Source organism: Mus caroli, chromosome 8 (assembly GCF_900094665.2).
Source record: "Mus caroli chromosome 8, CAROLI_EIJ_v1.1, whole genome shotgun sequence".
NCBI classification, from domain to species: Eukaryota; Metazoa; Chordata; class Mammalia; order Rodentia; family Muridae; genus Mus; species Mus caroli.
This window is the reverse complement of record NC_034577.1, coordinates 63,455,892-63,477,728: the sequence shown is the minus strand read 5'-3', so window position 1 is coordinate 63,477,728 and position 21,837 is coordinate 63,455,892. Positions and strand designations below refer to the sequence as shown.

Below are 21,837 nucleotides of genomic sequence, written 5' to 3'. Positions count from 1 at the left end.
GAAATCTACCTGCCTCTGCCTCCAGAGGCTGGGATTAAAGGCATGCTCCACCAGTGCCTGGCTAAATATAGTTCTTGATTGGCTTTTTTGTCCCTTACTCTTACTGCTTATTTTGCTCATGCTCTGGGGTGGAACTCAGGCTGTCAGGCTTTATGGCAAGTGTCTTTACCAGCTGAGCCGCCTGACAAGCCTTTCTTATGCAATTTTTGGAAGATGGAGTCAGGGTCCCACTATGTGGCCCTGTCTGGCCTATAATTTTCTGTGTATACCAGGCTGGCCCTGAACTCAGAGTCTGCCTCCCTAGGGAGAGGAACTGCGGGGCCACTGCTCTCCTAGGCAGGTTTTAACTTTTCTTCCTGTTTTTGAGACTTGGTTTTGTTGTGTATTGCAGGCTGCCCTACACCTTTGGAACAGAGTGGCCAGGTGAAGGGCTGTAGGCTGACTTCAGGATAGAGGTGTCCTGGCTGGCACCACCCTGCAGCCTAGGCACCCCCCCCCCCAAACACACACACACACACACACACACCCCCCCCAAACACACACACACACACACACACTCACACACTGCTAGCACTGAAGACATGTGGGTTGGTGTGCAGGCTTTCTTGTTTTATTTCAGCCTGGGCATGATTCGGATAAACAGGATCATGCTGATGAACACGAAGCACACGACAATGAGCATGGCCCACAGCAGCCAGTTCACTGACTTCTGTGCATGCTGCTCCAGCCTCTCCGACTCCAGCTTCAGCTTCTCCAGGTTCTGGTCTGCCATCTTGAGTGAATGTGACAGGGTCTGTGGGAGAAGAAGGGGCTGTGTCAACAAGACTGAGACCCAAGTATGACTTCTCCTGAGTAGCCTGTGCTTCTGGTGCATAGTGTGACCTCGGCCAAGTATGCTCAGCTACCCCCTCCCCCTGGGCTTTAACAAACTCTTGCTCAACCAGCAAAACACCAGTCACAATGCCCCTTTTTTGCAGAGCTTTCTAAGGCAGACAGAGGCAGGAGTGTTACCACACCTGATTGTCCTTCTTGATGACACTCTGGGCAGCCAGTGTGTTGGTCTTGAGGCTTCGGGCCAGGCCTAGCATCTCCTCAGCTAGCTTTTCCTGGAGGCCCTGGTGCCTCTGGAGGACGAGGTCTAGCTCGGATGCTGACTGCCTCTCATCTGCAGGTCTGGTCCCCTTCGCACTGCTGACGCCACATTTGTAGGTCCCCAGTAGTGACAGGTAAAGACATCCATGTGGCCCTTTCCCAAGGATCCCAGGGCCCATGGCACCACCCTCAGTTCTACTGGGGACTCAGTTTCCCCTGCTCTTTTACATTCTGGGAACAGCAGCCCCAGGAAGGACTTCCAGCAGGCAGCTGGTTCTTATAGCAGCTCAGGGGCCCCAGCTTCAGCCGTTCATTTCCCTTCCCTGTCACACTGTGGCTGAAATACTCACGCTCGCTTCCTCATGTCCACCTCACATTCTGGAAGCAAAAGAGGCCAAGAACAAAGAAGATAGCTTTCTTGTTTCCAAACTTCTGACCTTGATCAGCAAAATGCTGTTCTGCCTGTGAACTGCTTTTTGCCCATTCTCCCTGGTCCCAGATCCCTCTCAGTGGCCTAGCACTGTGCTGGGAACCATCCTCTTTCTCAGCCTCCCCTCAGGCAAAGATGACCCTGGGACCTCTTCCTGGGCTGGGAAAAATCAAGAGAGATGGGCAGGCATGAGGGCTGTGGGGTGGCAGGAACAGTCATGTTCAGCATGTCTCACCTCCAGATGGTTCCTGTGGGGAGGAGGAGAGGAATGAGGCCATGCACTTTGAAATCTTCTCTAAATCTCTCTCTGCTTAGGGCTGACTCATGTAGAGCTGTGGGGCCAACTCTGGGGTTTAACCAGATGTGGTCCATTCTTCTTTGTTTTGCTATTTGTTTTTTAAAGACAGAGTTTCTCTGTGTAGCCCTGATTACTGGACTCATTCTGTAGAACAAGCAGGCTGGCTTTGAACTCACAAAGATCTGCCTGCCTCTGCCTCCTCAGTGCTGAGGTTTAAAGACATGTACTACCACCACCCGGCCAAATTCCTCTTATTGAGCACAATGCTGCCTTCCTGGGGAAGCCTTGCCTAAGGCCCTCTAGGGTCTGTGGTATTATTCCAGTCTTTCCCTCTGAAGGCTACTCTTTTTGCTATCCAGAGGTTGGCCCCAAGCACAAGGGAGGGAATCGTACCATGCCCAACAGCTCACTCCGCATCTCACTGGTGTAACGTGCCCTAGACTGCAAATGGACAGTCTTGGTGGCAGGAACCCGCTCCTTGGATGTGGTGGGCACGCGGCCAGGAGCCAGGAACTGGTTAGCTAGAGCTTTTTCAGAGGAGGAGGTCTGAGGAGACATGGGAAGGGGAAGATGAGTTACTGGGGGGCTGTGCCCTGGTCCTAGGGGCTGTGGGGAACTGAGTGAGGCCTGCCTGAGGGGTGGGAGGGCAGGCTCACCAACTTCTCAGCCTGCAGCATGCCCTTCAGAAAGTCCACTTTGCGGGAGTACTCGCTGATCACTTCTGAGGCCGGTTTACTGAAAGGCAGCAGGAGAAAGTTAGCCTGCTGCTGTGCCGTCGTAGGAGGTGGTGGCTCGGTGCCCCCACACTCACCTTGCTTGAACTTTCAGGGCCTGCAGCATGTCTTCCAGGGCACCCACATACTAGGAGGGAAGGTATGGTGTCAGCCAAGCCAGTGGCCCAAGGCAGGAGCAAACCAGGGAGGGAGAGGGGTGGGACTCGGAGAGGAGTCGGGGGAGGGGGGGGGGGGGGAGACATAGGCGAAGACCTAGAATCGAGAGGGCGTGGCCTGTGCGTGAAGCCGTAGGGAGAAAACTAGGACGTCAGGGGTTACGCACGATGGGCGTGTCGCCGCGGACCAGAAGGGGCGGAGACAGTGGCCTGTGGAGTTCGTTCGCCGGCCTCTAGGGCTCCAGGCCTCTGCGGCGGCGTGGGAATCCCTCACCTTCTCCAGTCGCCACTCGTCCGGTTCTCGTTTTTCTGCCGCCATCGACTCACAGCGACAAAGCAGCCGTACCAGGTTCAACTCCAACCGCGACGTCGCCAGCGGGCGATGATAGACTCCTTCCGCCTGCGCCATCTTAGGAAAGGGCGGAAGTGCCTGAGTGAGGAGGTCCTTACCCTCCGAGGTCCGCCCTGCTACGCTTGGGACGGAAGTAGAGTTTTATTTCATGCCGCAGTTTATTCAAAGATAAATCGTTTTCGTCCCTGTTTCTTTTTAAAATTAAGGTCTTCATACCTGGCCTTTTTCGTTTTTTGAAGCAGAGTCTCTGTAGCCCATGTAGGCCCTGAACAGCCGATTACGTCCGGCGAGAATTCGTTGAAAGGACTGGAAAAGCCATTCCTCATCTTCCCTCGCCGGTCATTGTATTCCGCTTGTTCACCTCGCCTCTGCGCGCGCAGTGCACGTGTTTTCTACCTCTGGGGCGGGAACCCTGACCTGGGGTCTCCCCCGACCCTGTTTGATGACGTATCAGTTGGGCGTTTCCATCTGGCCGGACCTGCTAGTTTGCAGTCCGGGTGCCAGCATGCTGAGCGTTAATAAATCATGGTCCATGGCCCAGTTCTTCCCTAGCTACCAGCAACTCTACTTCATTTTAGGCTAAATGTAGTCGGCTACATGATTGAGGCCCCGGAGGATGGAGAATATTGTACCTCCCGAAGAATTTAGCCAACGAGAAATTCAGGGATCAGGGAATGAATGCCACGAGGATTATAAAACAAGCCAGGATGTCCTGGAGCTGGATTTACCGTGGTTGTGAACCAATATTAGGTTCACCTCTTTCACTCGCATGTGACTTATGAACATTAGAAATGCTAGACAAGTCGTCTCAGTCCACGTTTTTAGAAAAGATGCTAACCGCCTGTGACTCCGGGGATCTGACACCTCTGATTTCTTCACGTTTTCATATGCACACACCAACACACAATTAAACATATACATTTTAACCTGGGCAGGGTGGTGGTAGGGTTTTAATCCTAGCACTCAAGAGAAAGAGGCAGGTTGATGAGTTTGAGGCCAGCTTGGTCTACAGAGAGAGTTCCAAGACAGCCAGGGCTACACATAGAAACCCTGTCTCTAAAGAACTATTTAAACCTTAAAAAACAAAAATGATACTGGATCCCCGAGCACTGGAGTTATGGTGACTGTGAGGGCCATCTGGTGCTGGTAATTGAATACTGAGCCTTGTTGCTTGTGGTTTGAATCAAAATGAGCCCATAGTAAACACAGGCAGTGGCCATATTGGAGGAAGTACACCATGGGGTGGGGTGTGCTTTGAGGTCTCAAAAACTAGGCCTACTGGAATACAGTCCTTTTCCTGCTGCCTGCTGATTCAGATATGGACTCCTCAGCTACCTCGCCTGAGTGTCACCATACTTCCCGACATGACAATGATGGACTAAACTCCTGTGAACCAGCCCCCCACCCCCAAATGTTTTCCTTTATAAAAGTCGCCATGGTTATGGTGTCTCTTCCCAGCAATAGAAGCCCTATGTCCTCTGAAAGAACAGTAAGCACTGTTCGGAGCTAGCTCTCACTATACAGCCCTGACTGGCCTCTTTTGAGATTAAAGGCCTGTGCCACACTAGCATCTGCACTCCATCCTGACTACCACACCCACAGAATGTGTCTCCTTTCTAAAGAGGAATGATGCTGTGTTGTATGTATTTTTTTGCTCTTCTGCTCACCTGCTGCTACAACCTGAATGACTTTGGGATTGACCCAAATGGAGTGACATGGAATAAAGAAACAACAGACACACGTACCTAAGACCTGCATGTGTTCCTGTGCCATACATCACAGTGCACACCTGGGGATTAGAGGACAACTTGTGGAATGGGTTCTCTCCTATTGAGTGGTTGAGCCCATCTACCACTGCTTGTGACTGGCCTTCATAAGGACCAGAGCATAGCAGGTTTCCTGGGGTCCCATTCACTTCAGAAAATGTGCTATGGAATACTGAGTTCAGGGTCCACAAAGGAGCACTTCTGTGGAGTGACTGATGTGTTTATAAAAAGATAAAGAGAGGAGATATGTTTTGGTGGATGTGTAATTAGGTATGGGGGAAGGGGGTACCTCCATGGGCCCATGCTGAGGCATCCCTTCCCCCTGAGGGACCATCCACTCGATGGTATAGTATAGAATAGTTTATTCAATGCATGGGGAGGGTAGTTAAGAGGGTAGTAGAGGCAGAGAAACGCAGAGAGAGAAAGAAGGAGGGAGGGAGAGGGGGAAGAGAGAAGAGAAATAGAGGCTGGCCATGAACATGTAGAAAGAGGGGAGGGGGAAGAGTACAGTGAAGGAGCAAGAAGGCAAGAACAAGAGAAGTGGGGGGGGCAAGCAGCCCCTTTTATGGTGAGTCAGGCAGGTAACTGTGTGGCAGAGCTTAAGCCAGACTCTAGGCTGCCCTGTGGAGGTTCTATCCAGTTCAGGCTAAGGATGACATCAAAAGGTGATTGATGGTGGCACTGGAGTGTTAATGTAACTTTTATTTACCTATGGAATTGTCTTGGAGGCTTACTGCCTCTGTCTGCTAACCTAGGCCTAGCCTTGGAAGCTTCTAGCCTCTGTACAATCTAATCTAGGCCTGGAATGTTTTCAGCCTCTGAGACTTACTGCTGAATAAGCTCATCCTTTCTAGTTCGTTCTGACCTCTGACTGGCTGATTTATCTCACCTTTTCTGGCTCCAACTCCTGATTCAAACTGGCCTGTTGTAGCCTCTCCTGAATTGCTCTGCTTTGCCTCAAACAACTCTAGCAATCTGTTCTAACTTTCTGGTTCCTTCTCATTCTCTGGTTTGTTCTGTCTTCACCTGTGTCTAGCTGTTCTCCCTTCAGTCTGTTCCAGTAAAGCTGCCTCCTTCTCTCTACACTGCCCAAAGAGCTTCCCTTTCCTCTTTTCTCGTGGCATATCCAATTCTGTCAAATCTTTCTCTGGTTCATCACTTTGTCACTCTAAATTAAACATTCAAACACAGATACTTTTTAAATTTTTGTCTTTTTTAAAAAAAGATTTATGTCTGTCTGTCTGTCTATGAGTACACTGTAGCTGTCTTCAGACACACCAGAAGAGGGCATCAGATCCCATTACAGATGGTTGTGAGCCACCATGTGATTGCTGGGAATTGAACTTAGGACCTCTAGAAGAGCAGTCTGTGCTCTTAACAGCTAAGCCATCTCTCCAGCCCAAACTAACTTTACCTTAATTGTTTGGGATTAAAGGCTTGTACTAAGGGGATATCTGCATTCAAGCCAGAGGGATTAAAGGTGTGTACTAAAGTACTACAACTAGAAACAGGTTTTTCCAGTAACCACCACAATCTCAGGGTTCTGGAGAAATGACTCAAAGGTTAAAGGCACTCACTGATCCCTCAGAGGGCCTAGGTTCAATTTTCAGCACCGCACGTCAGTTTGCAACCATCCATAATCATAGTTCTAGGGGGCCAAAGCCCTTTTTTCTGGTCCCCATCACCAGGCACACACATGGTGCACAGACATTCAGTTAAAACACCCATTAACACAAAATGAAAATAAATCTCAAAAAACAAATTTAAAAAGGCAACAACCTTCAGGAGGTCTGGAGAGGGGAGATCTCTGGGCGACACTTCCCTAGGAGTTTTCCTGTGGGTGGATCCCCAGAAGGAGGTAAGGCAGACAGCTGCCAGAGGGGTTCTGTGGCTGGTGAGGCCAGGCAAGGTATGTCCTAAAGGGGCATAGTGCTGACCCTTCACCCCAGTTAGATTTCGGTGAGACCAATGAACAGGACAAACTCCACTCACAGGGTTACCAGAGAAAGGGTGCTGAGGAACTCACAGCCTAGCTACCCTGTCATAAAGCTGGTCCCTCAGGGGGAAGGGATGCCTCAGCATGGGCCCACAGTTACCCCCTTCTTCAAAAACCATATACCACACCTTCACCAAATATATCTCTGGTCTCCTCTTTGGCTGAACTGGCTCCTAGAATTTGCTGTGTAGCCTCAAGTTAGGTTCCTCTGGTGGTTTGAATATACTTGGCTCAGGGAATGGCACTACTTGGAGGTGTGGCCTTGTTGGAAGGGTGTCACTGTGGGCAAAGGCCCTTGTCCAAGCTGCCTGGAAGCCAGTCTTCTCTTAGCAGTCTTTGGATGAAGTAGAACTCTCAGCTCCTCCTGTACTACGTCTGCCTGGATGCTGCCATGCTCCCACCTTGATGATAATGGACTGAACCTCTGAACCTGTAAGCCAGCCCCAATTAAATGTTGTCCTTATAAGACTTGCCTTGGTTATGGCGTCTGTTCACAGCAGTAAAACCCTAAGAGAGTCCCCAAGGCTGTCTCCCAATGGTAAGAAATTACCTTGCATCTTTCTTTTGGATCTGTACTCCTGAACCCAATATTGGCCTTTGCCACATCACATGGGCGTTCTTTCTGTTTGAGATTTAGGAAAACCATTGCCTCTAGAAATGGCTCATTTATTCACTTTTCTGGCACAAAGTACTGTGTTCCTTAGTTAACACACTGAGCACTTTGAGACCTTTAGTGGCTTGGTCACAGTGTCTTTGCAATTTCCTACAACTGAAGTACCAGGCATTTTGATGTCAGAGACCTCTAGCTGTGGAGTGACTTATAGCATTAACATTATACACGCTAGAAGCAATATTGGTTGTGACTTTAATCCATCTGTCCATAGGCACTACCCATGCCTTTAATGGTCTCATTTTTCTACATTTTGTATTTGCATTTTTAAATTCCAAAGTCTCTATCAACACCTGTCTTGCTTCAGGTCTGATAAAGCTTTGTTCACAGCTGAGATTAATCTTTGTTAAAAATCAGTGAAGGTTTCCTCCAGAGCCTTTTTTATAATCTTTGTAAATAAGGCGAACCTTTTCTCAGGCTCAACTTTGTCCCAAGCTCTTAAAGCCACTAAGCAGCATTGTTCTATGGTAGCACCATCAAATTGACTCTGTTCTTGTATACCAGAGTACCACCCCTTCACTCAGCAACTAGTCTTTTACTATATTGGGGTGGGGGGTTGTTGAATGACCCTTTTACAGGGGTCACCTAAAACCACCAGAGTAAGTTATTTACATTAAGATTCATTAAGAGTAGCAAATTACACTTATGAAGTAGCAATGATGTAATTGTATGGTATGAGAAGCTGTTATTAGAGGGTTACAGCATGGGGAAGGTTGAGAACCAGTGCTCTAGGGCTAACAGCCTTCAAACCCAGAGCTGCAGGGCCCAGCTTTTGGAGACTGTGAGCTTTTGGTTGGGCAGTGCCTGTGCCTCATGTACTCAGGACCTTACAGAATACAAGTAACTTTTTGAAACATAGACCAGACTAGCTCTCAACTCCTAATCCTCCTGCCTCCACCTTTTGAGTGCTGGCGTTAGGTGTGCCATCAGGCCAAGCCTGAAGGGAAGTGTGTGGTATGTCTGTGCCCATGCGCACAGGCTGGAGGAAGGCGTCAGGTGCCCCACTCCACCACTCTTTTGTCTCAGTCCCTTGAGACAGGGCCTCCCCACTGAGCTAGAGCCACACCAGCTTTTCCAGGGGTGCTGGGATTTCAGGTTCTCTTACTCGTGTGGCAAATGTTCTGAGCTATGTCCCCAGGCCCTAGTGGGAATTTCATACAGTATCTTTTTGGTACACATTTCTCTTTTCCAAGTTTTTAAAATAAATATTTATGTGTACAGGCGCTTTGCCTGCATGTGCATTTGTATACCACCTTCATGCCTGGTGCCTGTGGAGGCCAGAAGAGTGTTCAGTCCCTTGGAACTGGAGTTACAGATGGTTGTGAGGCTCCATGTTGGGGCTGGAAACCAAACCCCCATCTGCAAGAGCTTTTAGTCGCCAAGTCATCCCTGTATTCTCTGAGTACTTGTTTTACCTGAGACTCATCTCTTGAGGAAAGGTCTGGGGCTCCTTGCTGCTCAGCAGTTGGTAGTTTCAAGATATGGATGCCTAGCCTGGACAGCACTCTGTAGGCACCGCTGCTGACACCCAGATGCCAGACTGAGGCCTCTACGGGCCCTTTTCTTTTTCTCTTCATGCAGAGCCTCACCAGAAACTTCTGCTTCAGCTCCCAGGTGCATCCTGGGCTAATGGCAGCTCATGCTCCATTCCCAACTCATGGGGGACAACTCAGGCAGTGCTGGCTGGGGCCTCATGTGGGCCCTTCTTCAGACAGGACCCTCCACCCCAGTGCAGCCCAAGCAGCAAGAGCACACTAACCCTTCTCAAGTACTTTTATTTCACACCTCGTGTGGGGCTTCCTTGTCTCCAGGACTGGGTAGAGCCTGAGAAGAGAGCCAGCCTCTAAAAAACCCAGGCTGTCACCGGGGCGGCAGAGCAGATTCGGAACATGCACTGATTGTTCCTAAAGGTTCCAAGTCTCTGGCTCCGTGCATTTCACAGGCAGTGGGCAGAGCTGTAAGCTACATTCAGGCTTCCCTGGCACGCAGGGACTTCCCACTCCTGTCCTGCCTTCAGCTGTGACCGTGTGGAAAGCTCCAGAAATCTCTGGAAGGTTCTCTGGGCAGATGACTACTGCTGGGAGGCATTCAAGATGGACAGACGTTCTGTGAGTTCGCTCTCTACCACTACGCAGTGCAGCAGTCATCTGTAGCCCATGTGTCCACTTTGCAGGCTTGCCCTGCCCATGTCCAGGTTACAAGGGTGGACAGTTAATATAAAAGCTCAGACATACAAATACAAAAAGTTTGGTCCTCCATTAAGGCTGTTATGAACTTAAAAGTTATGTAAACCACAAAAAGAGAAACAGTTACTGAAAGGACAAAGGAGCCACTGCTGTGCAGGTTGGGGCTCTGATGGCTCCTGGCCAGCAGCTCCCAGTCTCCACAACACACAGAGCTGGCCACTGCATCCCTCTGGGAGCTTTTCATTCTAGATCCTTCTCAGAAAGTGAAGGCCAGCTCCACAGCTGGGATGCCAGTTCGGGGATGTTAGGAGATGCAGACTGCCAGTCATGGTTCTCAGCCATTGGCCTGACTGGAGCTGGGGGGCAGGCAGTAGGTAGGGGGGTCCGAATACCTGCGCTTGGTCCCAGGAAGTATGGTATCGTGGTCCAGGGGTACCAGTGTACTCTGTGATGGCAGGTCAGCCCCAGGGGCGATGTAGACGGAATGTACCTGGTCCTGTCTGCGGGCAGGTGGCTCTCGGCGCTTCACTGGAACAACAGCCTCCTGGAGAGCAGGTGCCCAGTTTGTCAGGTGCAAGGGCAGGCCCGGAGGGAGCTTGATGTTGGCCGTGGGCATGATGGGGGTCCTCCGGTGTGTCTTCATTCTGACCGTGACGAAGGATGTCGGCCTTCCTCGTGGAGGGACGGCGGCCTCGGGGAGGGGACTCAGGGTGGGCGAAATGGGGCAGGGGAGAGCAGGTGCGGGGGGCCCTTGGAGAGACAGACTCGGGGTTACTGCAGCGGGGGTACTAGGTGGACTCCTGCCCTGGGCCTGCCACAGTGGGGAGGGCCGTTGGACGCCACCTTCACACTAACCTTCCACGGCCCCCCGCATGCCCCTCTCCTCTAGCAGGCTCTCAGTGCTGGCCGATGTCTCTGAGTCAAGGTTCTCCTCATCAGAACCCCGTGGATCCAGCTCCGGCAGTCGATATGTGATGTCCTCCCTGAGGGTGGGGACACCATATCTGAGGCTATTCCCCAGGAGCTGACCTCCAAAGGAAGTAGTCCTGCTCCTCTGGGCCCCTCCCTCACACCAAGCACAAGCAGTCAGTGATGTCCTTGGCATCTGGACCCCCAACTCTGCAAGCAGCTTGGCTGCAGTGCTGTTCCAGGGCTGTTCCTGCCTAGAGCACCCGCCTGGACGCCTGGATGGGGGTGGGAGATGGGGGTGGGGTGGGGCGCATGACACTTGCTTCTCTTCCTTGATGGACTGGATCCTCTCCATGAGAATCTCCTTTTCTCGGTCCTCGTCGCCACCTGCCACCTCCTCGGGGAGAGCCCCCAGCTCCAGGTCTTGGACCACTGGGGTCCTGGGGCTTTTGATCTGAAACGAAAAAGGTAGGTCTGGTCCAGCACCGGAGGTGGGGAGCTCAGGGTGTGGGCAGAGTCTAGCGCTTGGGCGAAGGGAGGGGCCAGCAGCTCTAGGTTAGTTATGAAGTAGATCTCCCCTCCTCCAACACACACACACAGTGCTCTCTCCCGGAGGACCACAGGAATCTAGTGGGGACCAAGAACCAGCATGCACTTCCACATGTTAGGGCATGTTCTATGCTACGGCCAAATCTACCCAGTGTACAACCTGGGAACATGCAGCTCGGCCCATGCAATGCGTACATACCCGGACCCCCTCATAGGGAGACGAAAACCCCAGTTTGAGAGGCCACGGCTAGGGAAGAGATAACACGGGTGAGCAGGTGTGCTAAGCCTGCCAAATAGGCACGAGCAGGACCAGACCAGGGGGCTGAAGACCCACTGGCTCCCATGGGAGCCCAGGACCTGCCCCTTCTGCAGCAGCAGCATGGGCCCTTCTGTAATGGGAACTCCCTGTACACTATGAAGGAAACCAGGCCAGGCTCATGTGCTGACCTGACTCACCTGGCCCTCAGAGGGGCAACCTGTGTCTGACTGAGTGGAGATAGCTCTTTGGTGATGGTAGGGCTCTGTCCTGCCTGTGCCACAAGGCCCCTGACCACACTGCACACTTCCTAGTTTCTGGTGGGATTACCATCCCACGAGGCCACACCCAGCCGCAGGAGGCCCAGCCCCAAGGCCAGTACTCACAGCATTCTGCCTCAACAGGGAGAGCCTGCGGAATGCAATGCTCTCAGCAGCCTCCAGGTGGTTGATTTCCTCCATCTTCATCTTGTACTTCCTCATCTGTTCTTTGATGAGCATCTCCACACACCTGTGCACAGATGCGGCCAGTGGCTAGGAAGGCAGTCCCAGAGAGCCAGTAGGACCTGGGCCAGCACTGCTACCCTGGGACGGGACACCATGTGACCCCAGGAGGCTCACTTTGCTTTTCTGAACCCAAGAATTCTGTCTTGTCTTTGACAGCACTGAGATAGGAGGTAAAAGGATGGTGCAGGTTGGAGAACAGAACCCTAGTCACCAGCAGAGTGGGACTACTTTAACTCCTAGAAAGGACAAGGTATGGAAAGGCTGGGCGGCCTGACCTAGTTAGTGCCCTACCTAACAGCTCTACAATACAAGCTTTGACTCCCACAGAACCTACTCAACAGTCAGGACCAGAGGGACTCAGCTCATACCCAGTCCCAGTGAGGGAAAGGCTGTGAGATCACAAGTTGATCCATCAGAGTGCTGAGGACAGCGGAAGTAAGTGTGTCCTGCCCCACCTCCCAGGGCTTTGGGCTCCTTCCTCACCCTCCTTTAGGGACCACAGCAAGCTTCCCAGCCTTAAGCTAGGAAAGCTGCCGAGGGTCTTCTCCTTTCAATCTTATTTTTCCATGGGTGCAGGGGTGGGGTGTGTGGGACCTGAGTTCTCATACATGCCAAGCTAAAGTTCAACCACAGAGCTACACCCCAGCCCTTCAGCATTCTGAGGAGCACTCATGCAGAGTGAGAAAGACAATGATAGAAAACTGCTTGTCCACTCAAAGGCAGAAACACTTGGCTTCATGGCTACCTCCCTCCATCTTGGCCTTAGAGGGTCTCTCTTCAATGCTTCTTCTCAGGTGACTCAGAATAAGGTCTTCCCTGAACAGGGGACATGAGGCTGTGCTCCCTCCATGCGGAACACTGCCTGCATTGTGGTGACTTCTGGAACCCCAATTCCACTCACCTCAGATCCATCTTTTGTTAAGTACTAGGCTTTACTTAAAATGGTGTTTATTATAGCACCTGCTGAGTAGGCCCTGGCAGCCATAAGCATGCCTGCTGGGGAACCCTGCTTCCAGGCCTAGAAAAGGTGTGTGTGTGTGTGTGTGTGTGTGTGTGTGTGTGTGTGTGTTGGGGAGGTGAGGGAAGGCTGCTGAAAAGATGGCTCAGAGGATGAGGGTGCCAAGCCTGATGCCTACATGGAAGGAAAGTTGTCCTGTGGCCCCACATATGGTGTATGTGCCCCCCATAAAATAATCAAAAAAGAGACTTAGTAATGCTGAACCTCTATGGGTCTGACAATTTCCAAGCCAGCCATGGTCACCAGGAATCTCATCTGGGCTTTCTCTCTAAACAGACAGGGAGGCCATGTGGGTTTTTGAGTGAGCTCTCTTGTTTGATTTTGTCTTATGCTGTAGCTGGCCTGGAAGTTCAGATTCTCCTGCCTAGCCTCCACACTGTGAGGATGATGGACATTTCAGACAGCTGGGTGGTTATGGGTCTGGGGCCAGGTGACTCACGTGGTGATCTTCAGTACATCCTTCATGCTGGTCAGGGGGTCCGAGTTGTCAGGGCAGCGAAGCAGGCAGGGTGCAAAGATGATAGCTAGAGCTCCCGGAGACATGCGGTTCACATCTTCAAGCAGGGCCACTCTGCAGAGTCAACAGTTAGGTGGCACCCCTCTCTGACCCCAATGCCAGGTTCATATCTTGGTACTAGTGGCCAGGACATGCAGCCAGGTCATGGGGCACAGCCCTCTCAGCTCCTGGGGGAGGGGTACTTGCTTGACAAGGTGGAAGATGAGTCGCTCCAGGGAGGTGTGGTTGGCTTCTGGCAGGTGGTCCAGGACTGCATAGATGGCAGACAGCTGCTCCTGCTTCTCTGGAAGCTCTGGGGAAGCCAGAGTTATCAGTCCTGGGTGGCACTAGCCATGCCCAGTCCTTCTTCCCTAAGCATTTGAGGTGCATAGAAGCCCTCCATGTGGGGTCTAGGTATAGATGGGAAACAAACCCAGCCCAAACTGCAGGCCCCAGCTGGAACAGGACATGCTCCAGCCCCCACCACTTTCTTCACGGCTCACCAACAGCCCTGAGGAAGTCTCCATACTGGGCAAAAGTCATGAGTGGCTCAGGCAGCTCCCGAAGCCATTGTTTCAGGACCCCGGTGATAGCGTGGATGGGGAAGTCTTCCAGCTTAACTGCAGCAGGGTCTGTAGGGTAGGAACATGTGAGTAGTGTATGCATACTGACCAGTGGGGCTTCGCTAGGCATCTGCTCCCAGTGCTCACCTGTCTGCAGTGCCTGGCGTAATTCCCGTGTCCGGTTGGCAGCTCCTGACTTGCGGTAAAGGCCCTCAGTGTACAGGCCATGCATCTCTACGTGTTCCAGAAGCTTCTCCAGCACAATGGGCACGGAGGCCTTGTCACTGGTCAGGCTGTCTACACACACACCGAAGTGGCCTGGTTCGGCACCCAGCTCACTCTACAGTGTGGGATGGGTGGAGAGTCAGGCCTGCGTGCCACTTCTGCAGTGTCCTCCATCTGTCCCTGCCTACTCTGTCCTTGAAGGGATGCTTGGGAGAGAGCAACTTGCTCCATGAAGCACCCATAGGCTGGATGTCCTTTCCTGGGGAGATGGTCCCCTGTATTCTAATTCAGGGACCCTAACACCTTCATGGACAGTTGAGGGCCTCCCTTTGTCGGGCCCAGGACTCTTCAGCAGGGGTTAGGAGCCTGGCTGGGGGCCTTAATACTAGGTGTCCCACAGTGGAAGTAGAGGACACAGCCCTTCCTGCCACTTCCGGGGAGCCTAGGCTATAATGTGCTAGAACGCTCCAGGGCTAGGTGTGCTTACCTTCCTCCTTCCAGCGTAGGAGCAATAGCTCTGAATCTTGTGCACGCATTTCTTGTGGCAGGTCATCTTGCACACTAAGGAGTCAAGAGTGGTCACAGACGTGCATGCAGAGGACCCCAGGTTCCTAGGGACACCCACTCACCCAATGTCTGGAGACCCTGACAGCATTTAAACTGCATAGGCTATACCTTTGTCCTGATTCCTGTGAGAAGATGGGTGGGTGGGTGGTGACTGGTNGTCAAGAGGAGAAACCTGGGCCTTGGTTACACAGGATGTGCCCTTGGAAACTCAAAGCCTGATGCTCGAAGCTGTGTGAGCGGCCTGCATGTTACAGAGGTAGGGCCCCCACAACTGTCACATCATCTGCCTTTGTGATTGTGTGTGCAAGTGTATGTGTTGAGAGAAGCCTTCTGAAGGGTGAGCAGAAGACACGGGTGGTGGCAAGGGTAGGGCACCCATGTGGCCAGGACAGGGGGAAGGCTCACCACTGCACAGTAGGGCCTTGTCCATGAGCCAGATGTAGGACAGACACTGCTCACATGACTGTGGAATGTTCACCTGGTAGCTGGCAAACACATGTCCATTGTGTTCCTGGACCTGGGATAGGAGAGAGGGTGGGAGGGCTGGGCTGAGGGGCTGCCCATTTCCTCACCCTGTGGTCTCAACAGCAGCTCCTTCCCATGGCTCCAAGATGCAAGCACGCACGCACGCACGCACACATGCAACTACTCACAGCACGCTCCTGCTTCCGCTTCTTCTTCTGGGCTTTGCTCTGCTGAGAGACAGAGATCAAGTCAGTGTGGGGACAACTGGTCAGTCAGCCTGACTGTTCCCTCTCACAAAGGAGTTGGGAAGCTTGGGAGGACCCTGACCCTCCACAGCTGGAGTGGCATAAGGCACCCTAACATCCACACATGGCTCAAGAGAGCAGCTGTGGTGTGTGTGTGTGTGTGTGTGTCTGTCTGTCTGACCAGGAAGATGGTGGTGCCATAGCCACTGGGGCTGGAGGATGAAGATGTGTTAGGGTGTGCAGGGCAAGGCCAGGGAGGGGTGTGCGACTAAATGGGAAGGGCTGGGTAAGGAAACATGGGGGAAGTACAGGCAGCTGTTAACAGCACAGGGAGGATCTGGAGGTAGGGAATATGGGGGTGGAGCTGCCTACCTTGGCCCGCTCAAAGTCAGTCTTGTTGTAGCTGCGGGTGAACTCATCCAGCAGTGACTGGAAGACATTGAGGACCAGGTTGGTATCCTTCTCCCCACGCTCGGCAGCCAGGTTACTGACAACGATCTGGTAGTTCTCCATCAGGTCCTTGTAGCCTACATGGATCTTCCCATTCTGTAAGAACACGAAAAGGTGTCCCCATGACCTAGCAAGGGGCCGGCTGATGGAAGAGCATGGCTGGGCTGTGGAGTGGGGCTAGGGAGGCATGGACAGCTGGGGTGGGGCCACCACGCACAGGCACCGAATACATGGTCTTGATGTTGCTCCTGAAGCGCTCAGTGGCCTCAATGAACAAGCTTTCGATGGGTGTCTTCTGTGAGCGAAGGTCATTCACCTGCAGGGAGAGGGTGGGTGGTCAGGGCTACTCACTCTTAATGCTGGCCACTAGACCTACGGCATCTAGAAACCTCTAAACAAAGCACGATCAGCCAGGTGGCTGGGGAGAGGCTGGTCCACAGGTTATGGTCACAGGAAAAATCCTGCACGGGTCTCTTGTCCCGCATGGCTGGTTCTAAATGAAAGGGCATAATGTAATGTGCGTAGGATCCTGAGGGGTTTTGCACTACTTAGATGGAACCCAGGGCCTTGGGCAGGTAGGGCCGCACGGTGTCACTCAGCCAGACTCTCACTCTTCAGAGTGTTCTTTTGCAATAGTTTGGCCTGGAACATGTAACTCTCCTGCTTCAGTCCTGGAAGGCTTGTGACAACTCCAGCTGTGCATTTCAAGCAGGAACAGCAAGCTGAGGTACACTGTGCAATAGAGCCCTGCACACACTGCACACGGGCACTCATCAACACTCTACAGCCCTTTGCCTGAAGCTTGTGGGATACAGTCGCAGATTGCCATGGCTTCTCTACACATCCAGGAGTAAGGCTCACACTAAAATGCAGATGAACACATTGTTCCCCATGCTGACTTCAGATTCAGGATTTAGATCTTCCTTTAAAAACAACTTTAGCTGAGCTGGGTGTTGGTGGCCCATGTCTTTAATCCCAGAACTCGGGAGGCAGAGGCAAGAGGATTTCTTTGAGTTTGAGACCAGCCTGGTTTACAAAGTGAAATCTAAGACAGCCAGGGTTGTTATACAGAGAAACCTATCTCAACCAACCAACCAACCAACCACCACAACAAAACACTTGAGGAACTCAAGTTAAGAGAAATGGCTAATTTTCCAGAGGATCTGGGTTTGATTCTCAGGACCCACATGGCAGCTCAAAGCCACCTGTAAACTTCAGCTTCAGGGAGATCTGATGCCCTCCTCTAGTATCCATGAGAACTACACGTATGCAGTGTACATACACACACAGGCAAAATACTGCAACATTATTTTTTTGATCTGAAGGAGTTTGTGTGTGTGCATACATGCATGTTGCAGCATGAATGGAGGTCAGAGGACAACCTGTGGGAATTGACTGTCTTTCCAGTGTGTGAGTCTAGGGCATCAAACTCAGGTTATCAGGCTTGGTAGCAAGTGCCTTTAGCCCTAAGCCACCTCTCCTTTTTTTCTGTAGACCTCATCATGTGCCCAGCTGACTTGAGCTCAGGTCTGGCCTGAGTGCTATGGAGTCTCCTGTGCTCTCAGCATCCCTAGAGTCTTCTGTATTGTTTAATCCCCTGAACCCAGGCCTGCCTGGGCATGGCTAATGAGTGACATCCCAGTGGCTTACCTTGTTGAGCAGGAACTCGTCCAGAAACTTGAGCTCATTGGCATTAGTGATCTTACGGAACACTGACTCTCGCCACTTCTCGGACACTGTGATCTGGCCAACTTTGCGATTTCGGTTCTTCTTCCCTTTTAGGGGCTTCTCACCTGTGGTATGGCGGTGCTGCTGGCTAGAAGGTACTGCAGGAACATAGGGTAGATGGAGGCAAGGTCAGAAATAGGCACCCAGATGTATACCCAGGTCCACAGTCATTTCAAGGTCAGGTCCTGCTGCTAACACCTGGCAGCTGTGGGTACGGCCAGGCAACTGCTCCTGGAGGTTAAGGGGAACCAACCGTCTAGAGTCTTCCTGGCTGGGGCCTCTTGTGCAGCCTGCCCTCCATTGCCCTCTGTCTCCTCTACACCCTCCAGGCTGGGCTTCTTATCCTTGGCTTTGTGCAGGAAGAGCCGCTTAAACGCAGATCTGCAGGAAAAACAAGTGTTTCTTTTTAACTTTTATTGATGGGTATGCATGTGTCTGTGGGGGTCTACTATGTGAGTATAGCACCTTCAGAGGCCCAAGGAGGGTGTAGGATCCCTCTGGAGTTACAGTGACAAAGACTGAGTCACCAGATATGGGTGCTACTGAATGCCTGCCCTCTGGAAACAGATACTCTTGACCACAAAGAAGTCATCTCTCTGGAAGCAAGTATTCTTAACCATGAAGTCATCTCTCTAGTCTCTCTCTCTCTCTCTCTCTCTCTCTCTCTCTCTCTCTCTCTCTCTCTCCCTCTCCCTCTCCCTCCCCCTCCCCCTCCTTCCCTCCTCTTCCCTCTCCTTCTTTCCTCCCCCCCTCCCTCGAGACAGAGTTTTACTATATACATCAGGCTGCCCTGGCACTCGGAGACCCTCCAAGTGCTAGGTTAAAGGCACGCGTCTGTACACCCAGCTGTGACAGGGTGGCCTTGGCAACCTTGGCAGCTGGGCTGTGTATGAGCAGAGCACTTCCTTTTATCAGTGTTGCCATGGTCATGGTGTTTCCTCATAGGCAATACTAGATGGCGGACTCGTCCATCTGTGTCATCAGAGCAGAAGACCTGGCCTGGTTGTGGCTTCCTGAGGCACCACCACCATGTGGCCAGCCAGGTGCGAAAGGTTAGTGGGCAGGTGTTCAGCAAGGCTGTTTGGAATTGTGCTTCAAACAACTACTGAGCCCAATGGGCCTCATTGTGAGTCACTTGACATGGGAGCCTCATTGCTGCAACCAGCTGAGCAGAGCTGAGGCGGGGCCCTGGGTGTCTCTAGTGGAGGTGCCCTGTTCACTTACTTAGAGTCACCCTGGGAGCCTGGAGACAGGCCTGCATCAGGACCAGTGGATGGATCTCCTGACTTCTTCTTATGGATGGATGGCTTCTTGCTGCTAAAGTCCCCATCGATTTCAGCTGAAGTCTGTCAAGGGATATGTGTAGGGAGGGCAGGGTGAGTGAGTTACAGCTGGGGCCCAGACATGGATCAAACCTCCCCATCTTCACCCATCAACACCACTATGAGTTTTCTATCTTTAATGATTCTATTTTATATCTTGATTTTCTGAGACAGGGTTTCTCTGTGTAGCCCTGGCTATTCTGGAACTCACTCTGTAGACCAGGCTGGCATCAGAATCAGAGATCCATCTGCCTTTGCTTCCTGAGTGCTGAGATTAAAGGTGTGTGCCACTACTACCTGGCAAAGATTTTTCTTGTTAAATTACGCGTGTGTGCAGGTGTTCACGGAGGTCATAAGGAGATCCCCAGAGATTGGGAGTCACTTGACATGGGAGCTGGGAGCACAACTTGTGTCATCTGCAGGAGCAGCAAGTGTTCTTAAGCACTCAGCCATCCCACCAGCCTCTCATTTTACCCTTAGAGAAAGGCTGTCAGGCTGCTAGAAGCATGTGGGCTTGTATGTGTGACCCTCCTGCTCCGCCTCCCAAGTGTCAAGATGATAGGTATACACTGTCAAGATCGATCAGCGTGTGTGTGTGTGTGTGTGTGTGTGTGTGTGTATACACGTGTGTGTGTGCTTACGGGGAGGACGTGTATGCTGGGGGGAATGTGTATGTGTGTGTGTACATGTATGTATGTATGAATGTATGAATGAATGCATGTGTGTGGGGCATTACAGCTTTACCTGTACCTTGACTGGGGACAGCTTGGAGATGTCACTGGTGGAGAAGGAGATGCGCCTCTCCCTGTGAGACACAGAGCACAGTGTTACTAGCATGCACCATGCAGAGGTCTCAGACCCAGTGTAGTGGCTCTCACCCAGGTAGGGTTAGTCTTACTCACCCCAGCAAACACACACAGAGAGCTAAGAGAGCTATGCACGGTTCCGTGCATCTATCCCTTGTTTCATCCATCCTCTCATCCATCCACCTGTTCATTAATCCACCCATCTACTCATCATCCAGGGACCTGTCCATCTCCAATCAACCTGACTTTCCATCCACCACCTACCAGCCTACTAGTCCATCATCTTTCTATCTCTCTGACCCATCATCTCTATACCTATTCACCTGTCAGATCCATCATCCACTGACCCTCCATCCTGCTAACCACTGACCTGTCAGGCTACTAGCATGTGATGGGAAGGGCCAGTGAGAACTTTCAACATTCTGATACAGGATGTCCCCACAGACAACTCCCGGACTCAATCTGTCAGTACCACAACCAAGAGGTCCTGTGTAGGCAGCCTGCCTCTGCCTCCACACTCCCTTCCTTCAGTCCAGCACAGGTCTCAGGGGCTAGTGATGTGGTCCCTAGATATCAGTTCATATAGGTGCAGTCAGTGGTGCCTTTTTTTATAAGCCATGGGTAGAATTCTGTGAGTGAGCTCCAGTCATGGAGGGGAAACTGAGACCCAGGAATCAGGGAGGGAAGGAGGACTCACAGGGTCCTGGCTTCCACAGCCAGCCTCTTACAGACTGCCAAGCAGGTACACTATGTTTGCAGGGGTGGGGATGGTCAAACCTTACTCCAGCCTGGACCTAAGATTCTTCTGCCCTTTGTGTTCAACTCTGCAGGGCATGTCCCTATTTGGCAATCTTGGTCACACCTGTTTATGGCCCTGGGGCCCTGAGCTGGTGTTGCCCACCCCCGTGCCCTCAACCCTGCATAATGGATAGGCTTACTCTGTGGGAGTCAGGGCTGCCCCTGAAGCCCGGTGCTTCTCACTCAGGTCCAGGGACTGGCTCAGCACGGCACTTGCAAGCTTCTTGCCTCGCCATATCTCTACAGCAGTGGCCAGCCGCTCTGTGTCTGGGTGTTGGTATCGTTGGATCTGGGTGGAGCCACTGGGACTCTCGGGCTTGTCCTGAGCCTTGGTGCTGCTCTCATCCTTGTCCTTATCCTTGGGGGATTCCAGGGAGCTGCTGGGGAGCATTGGGCTAACCCTACTGTCTAGGGCCAGGGTGGTGGGCCTCTGCACGGGACTGGGACTCCCAGGTGGGTCTCCCACAACCTGCGCCTGCTTTGGACTAGAGGGGGCTGTGGTCTCAGTCCATGCCTCAAGTCCATCTTCTCTGGGTCCCTTTGTGCCCACAGGGAAGTTTTCCCCTGTTTCCAGGCTTGCCCTTCTGGAAGGTTCTCGGTGGGTGCTGCTCTCTTCCCTGCAGGATTGGATGTGTTTATTCTGTCGTTCAACATGCTCCAACCCTCGTTGCCGCCGTGACTCTCGCTTCTCTCGGCTACTGGAGACTTTCTCATGACTTTCAGCTGGCACTGTCTTTTGAGCTGCGGTCTCCATCTCTGGGCTGGGTGTCTCCTTCTTAGGTGACATGCCGTCTGGGGACTTGTTCATCCAGGTTTCAGCCTCCACACCCAAGCTCTCAGGGTCTTCCACAGGGTGCTCAGATAGCTGCTCCCCAGCGGCCACAGGGCCAGGCTCACCCTCTGACAGCTCTGCTCCTGCCGCCTCCCTGGCTTGCTCTGCCTTCTGCTTCTCTGACACCATCTGGCTGAAGCTAGTGGGAAGAAAGACATGTCATTACATCAGATATGAACACCTGTGTGACTTCTGGACTGCAAATGGCTGTCCAAGACCCGCAGAGACCCAGCTGATATCCACCTGGGTAGTGATGGTCTCCCAGCTTGCAAGGCTGGGTGCTCAGGATGGATCACAGGAGGGGAGAGGAGAGGTACACTGAGATGGTCACAGCCATCCTTCTACCAGGCCTAAATCAACCACCTTCCCCATCTTGTGCCTACAGATGCCTGTTTGTGGCCAGGCCCTCCCCACTTCCATACA

General features: G+C 52.2%; 2 protein-coding genes across 18 annotated transcripts in view; both read right to left on the bottom strand.

Moving 5' to 3' along the window:
• Positions 1–587: 587 nt before the first annotated feature.
• On the bottom strand, positions 588–3,508 carry Use1 (unconventional SNARE in the ER 1). Of its 2 annotated transcripts, none has more exons than XM_021170003.1 (9): positions 3,278–3,508; positions 2,984–3,118; positions 2,632–2,681; positions 2,477–2,555; positions 2,214–2,366; positions 1,758–1,770; positions 1,443–1,470; positions 1,017–1,188; positions 588–793 (listed from the first exon to the last, which is right to left on the bottom strand). In XM_021170003.1, exons 1-9 carry the CDS (start codon positions 3,317–3,319, stop codon positions 611–613), a joined length of 855 nt encoding a protein of 284 aa, XP_021025662.1. In that variant the 5' UTR covers positions 3,320–3,508; the 3' UTR covers positions 588–610. The 2 variants fall into 2 exon arrangements, with proteins under 2 accessions (XP_021025662.1, XP_021025661.1); XM_021170002.2 differs by having other exon boundaries at positions 589–793; positions 1,017–1,191; positions 3,278–3,459.
• A 5,740-nt stretch (positions 3,509–9,248) lies between these two features.
• Positions 9,249–21,837, bottom strand: part of Myo9b (myosin IXB) — an 86,807-nt gene continuing 74,218 nt past the window's right edge. For 5 of the 16 annotated variants that reach the window (XM_029480413.1, XM_029480420.1, XM_021169313.1 and 2 more), the window contains 19 exons: positions 20,723–21,553; positions 19,723–19,783; positions 18,881–19,002; positions 17,910–18,037; positions 17,579–17,754; positions 16,146–16,244; positions 15,851–16,024; positions 15,422–15,463; positions 15,174–15,285; positions 14,689–14,762; positions 14,124–14,316; positions 13,917–14,045; positions 13,621–13,726; positions 13,357–13,488; positions 11,780–11,903; positions 11,337–11,384; positions 10,912–11,042; positions 10,535–10,662; positions 9,249–10,429 (listed from right to left, as the gene is read on the bottom strand). In XM_029480413.1, coding sequence (XP_029336273.1) covers positions 10,014–10,429; positions 10,535–10,662; positions 10,912–11,042; positions 11,337–11,384; positions 11,780–11,903; positions 13,357–13,488; positions 13,621–13,726; positions 13,917–14,045; positions 14,124–14,316; positions 14,689–14,762; positions 15,174–15,285; positions 15,422–15,463; positions 15,851–16,024; positions 16,146–16,244; positions 17,579–17,754; positions 17,910–18,037; positions 18,881–19,002; positions 19,723–19,783; positions 20,723–21,553 — 3,226 coding nt within the window. In that variant the 3' untranslated portion in view covers positions 9,249–10,013. The remainder of the gene's footprint in view (positions 10,430–10,534; positions 10,663–10,911; positions 11,043–11,336; positions 11,385–11,779; positions 11,904–13,356; positions 13,489–13,620; positions 13,727–13,916; positions 14,046–14,123; positions 14,317–14,688; positions 14,763–15,173; positions 15,286–15,421; positions 15,464–15,850; positions 16,025–16,145; positions 16,245–17,578; positions 17,755–17,909; positions 18,038–18,880; positions 19,003–19,722; positions 19,784–20,722; positions 21,554–21,837) is intronic. The other 11 variants (XM_029480417.1, XM_029480419.1, XM_029480418.1 and 8 more) reach the window with 9 other exon arrangements.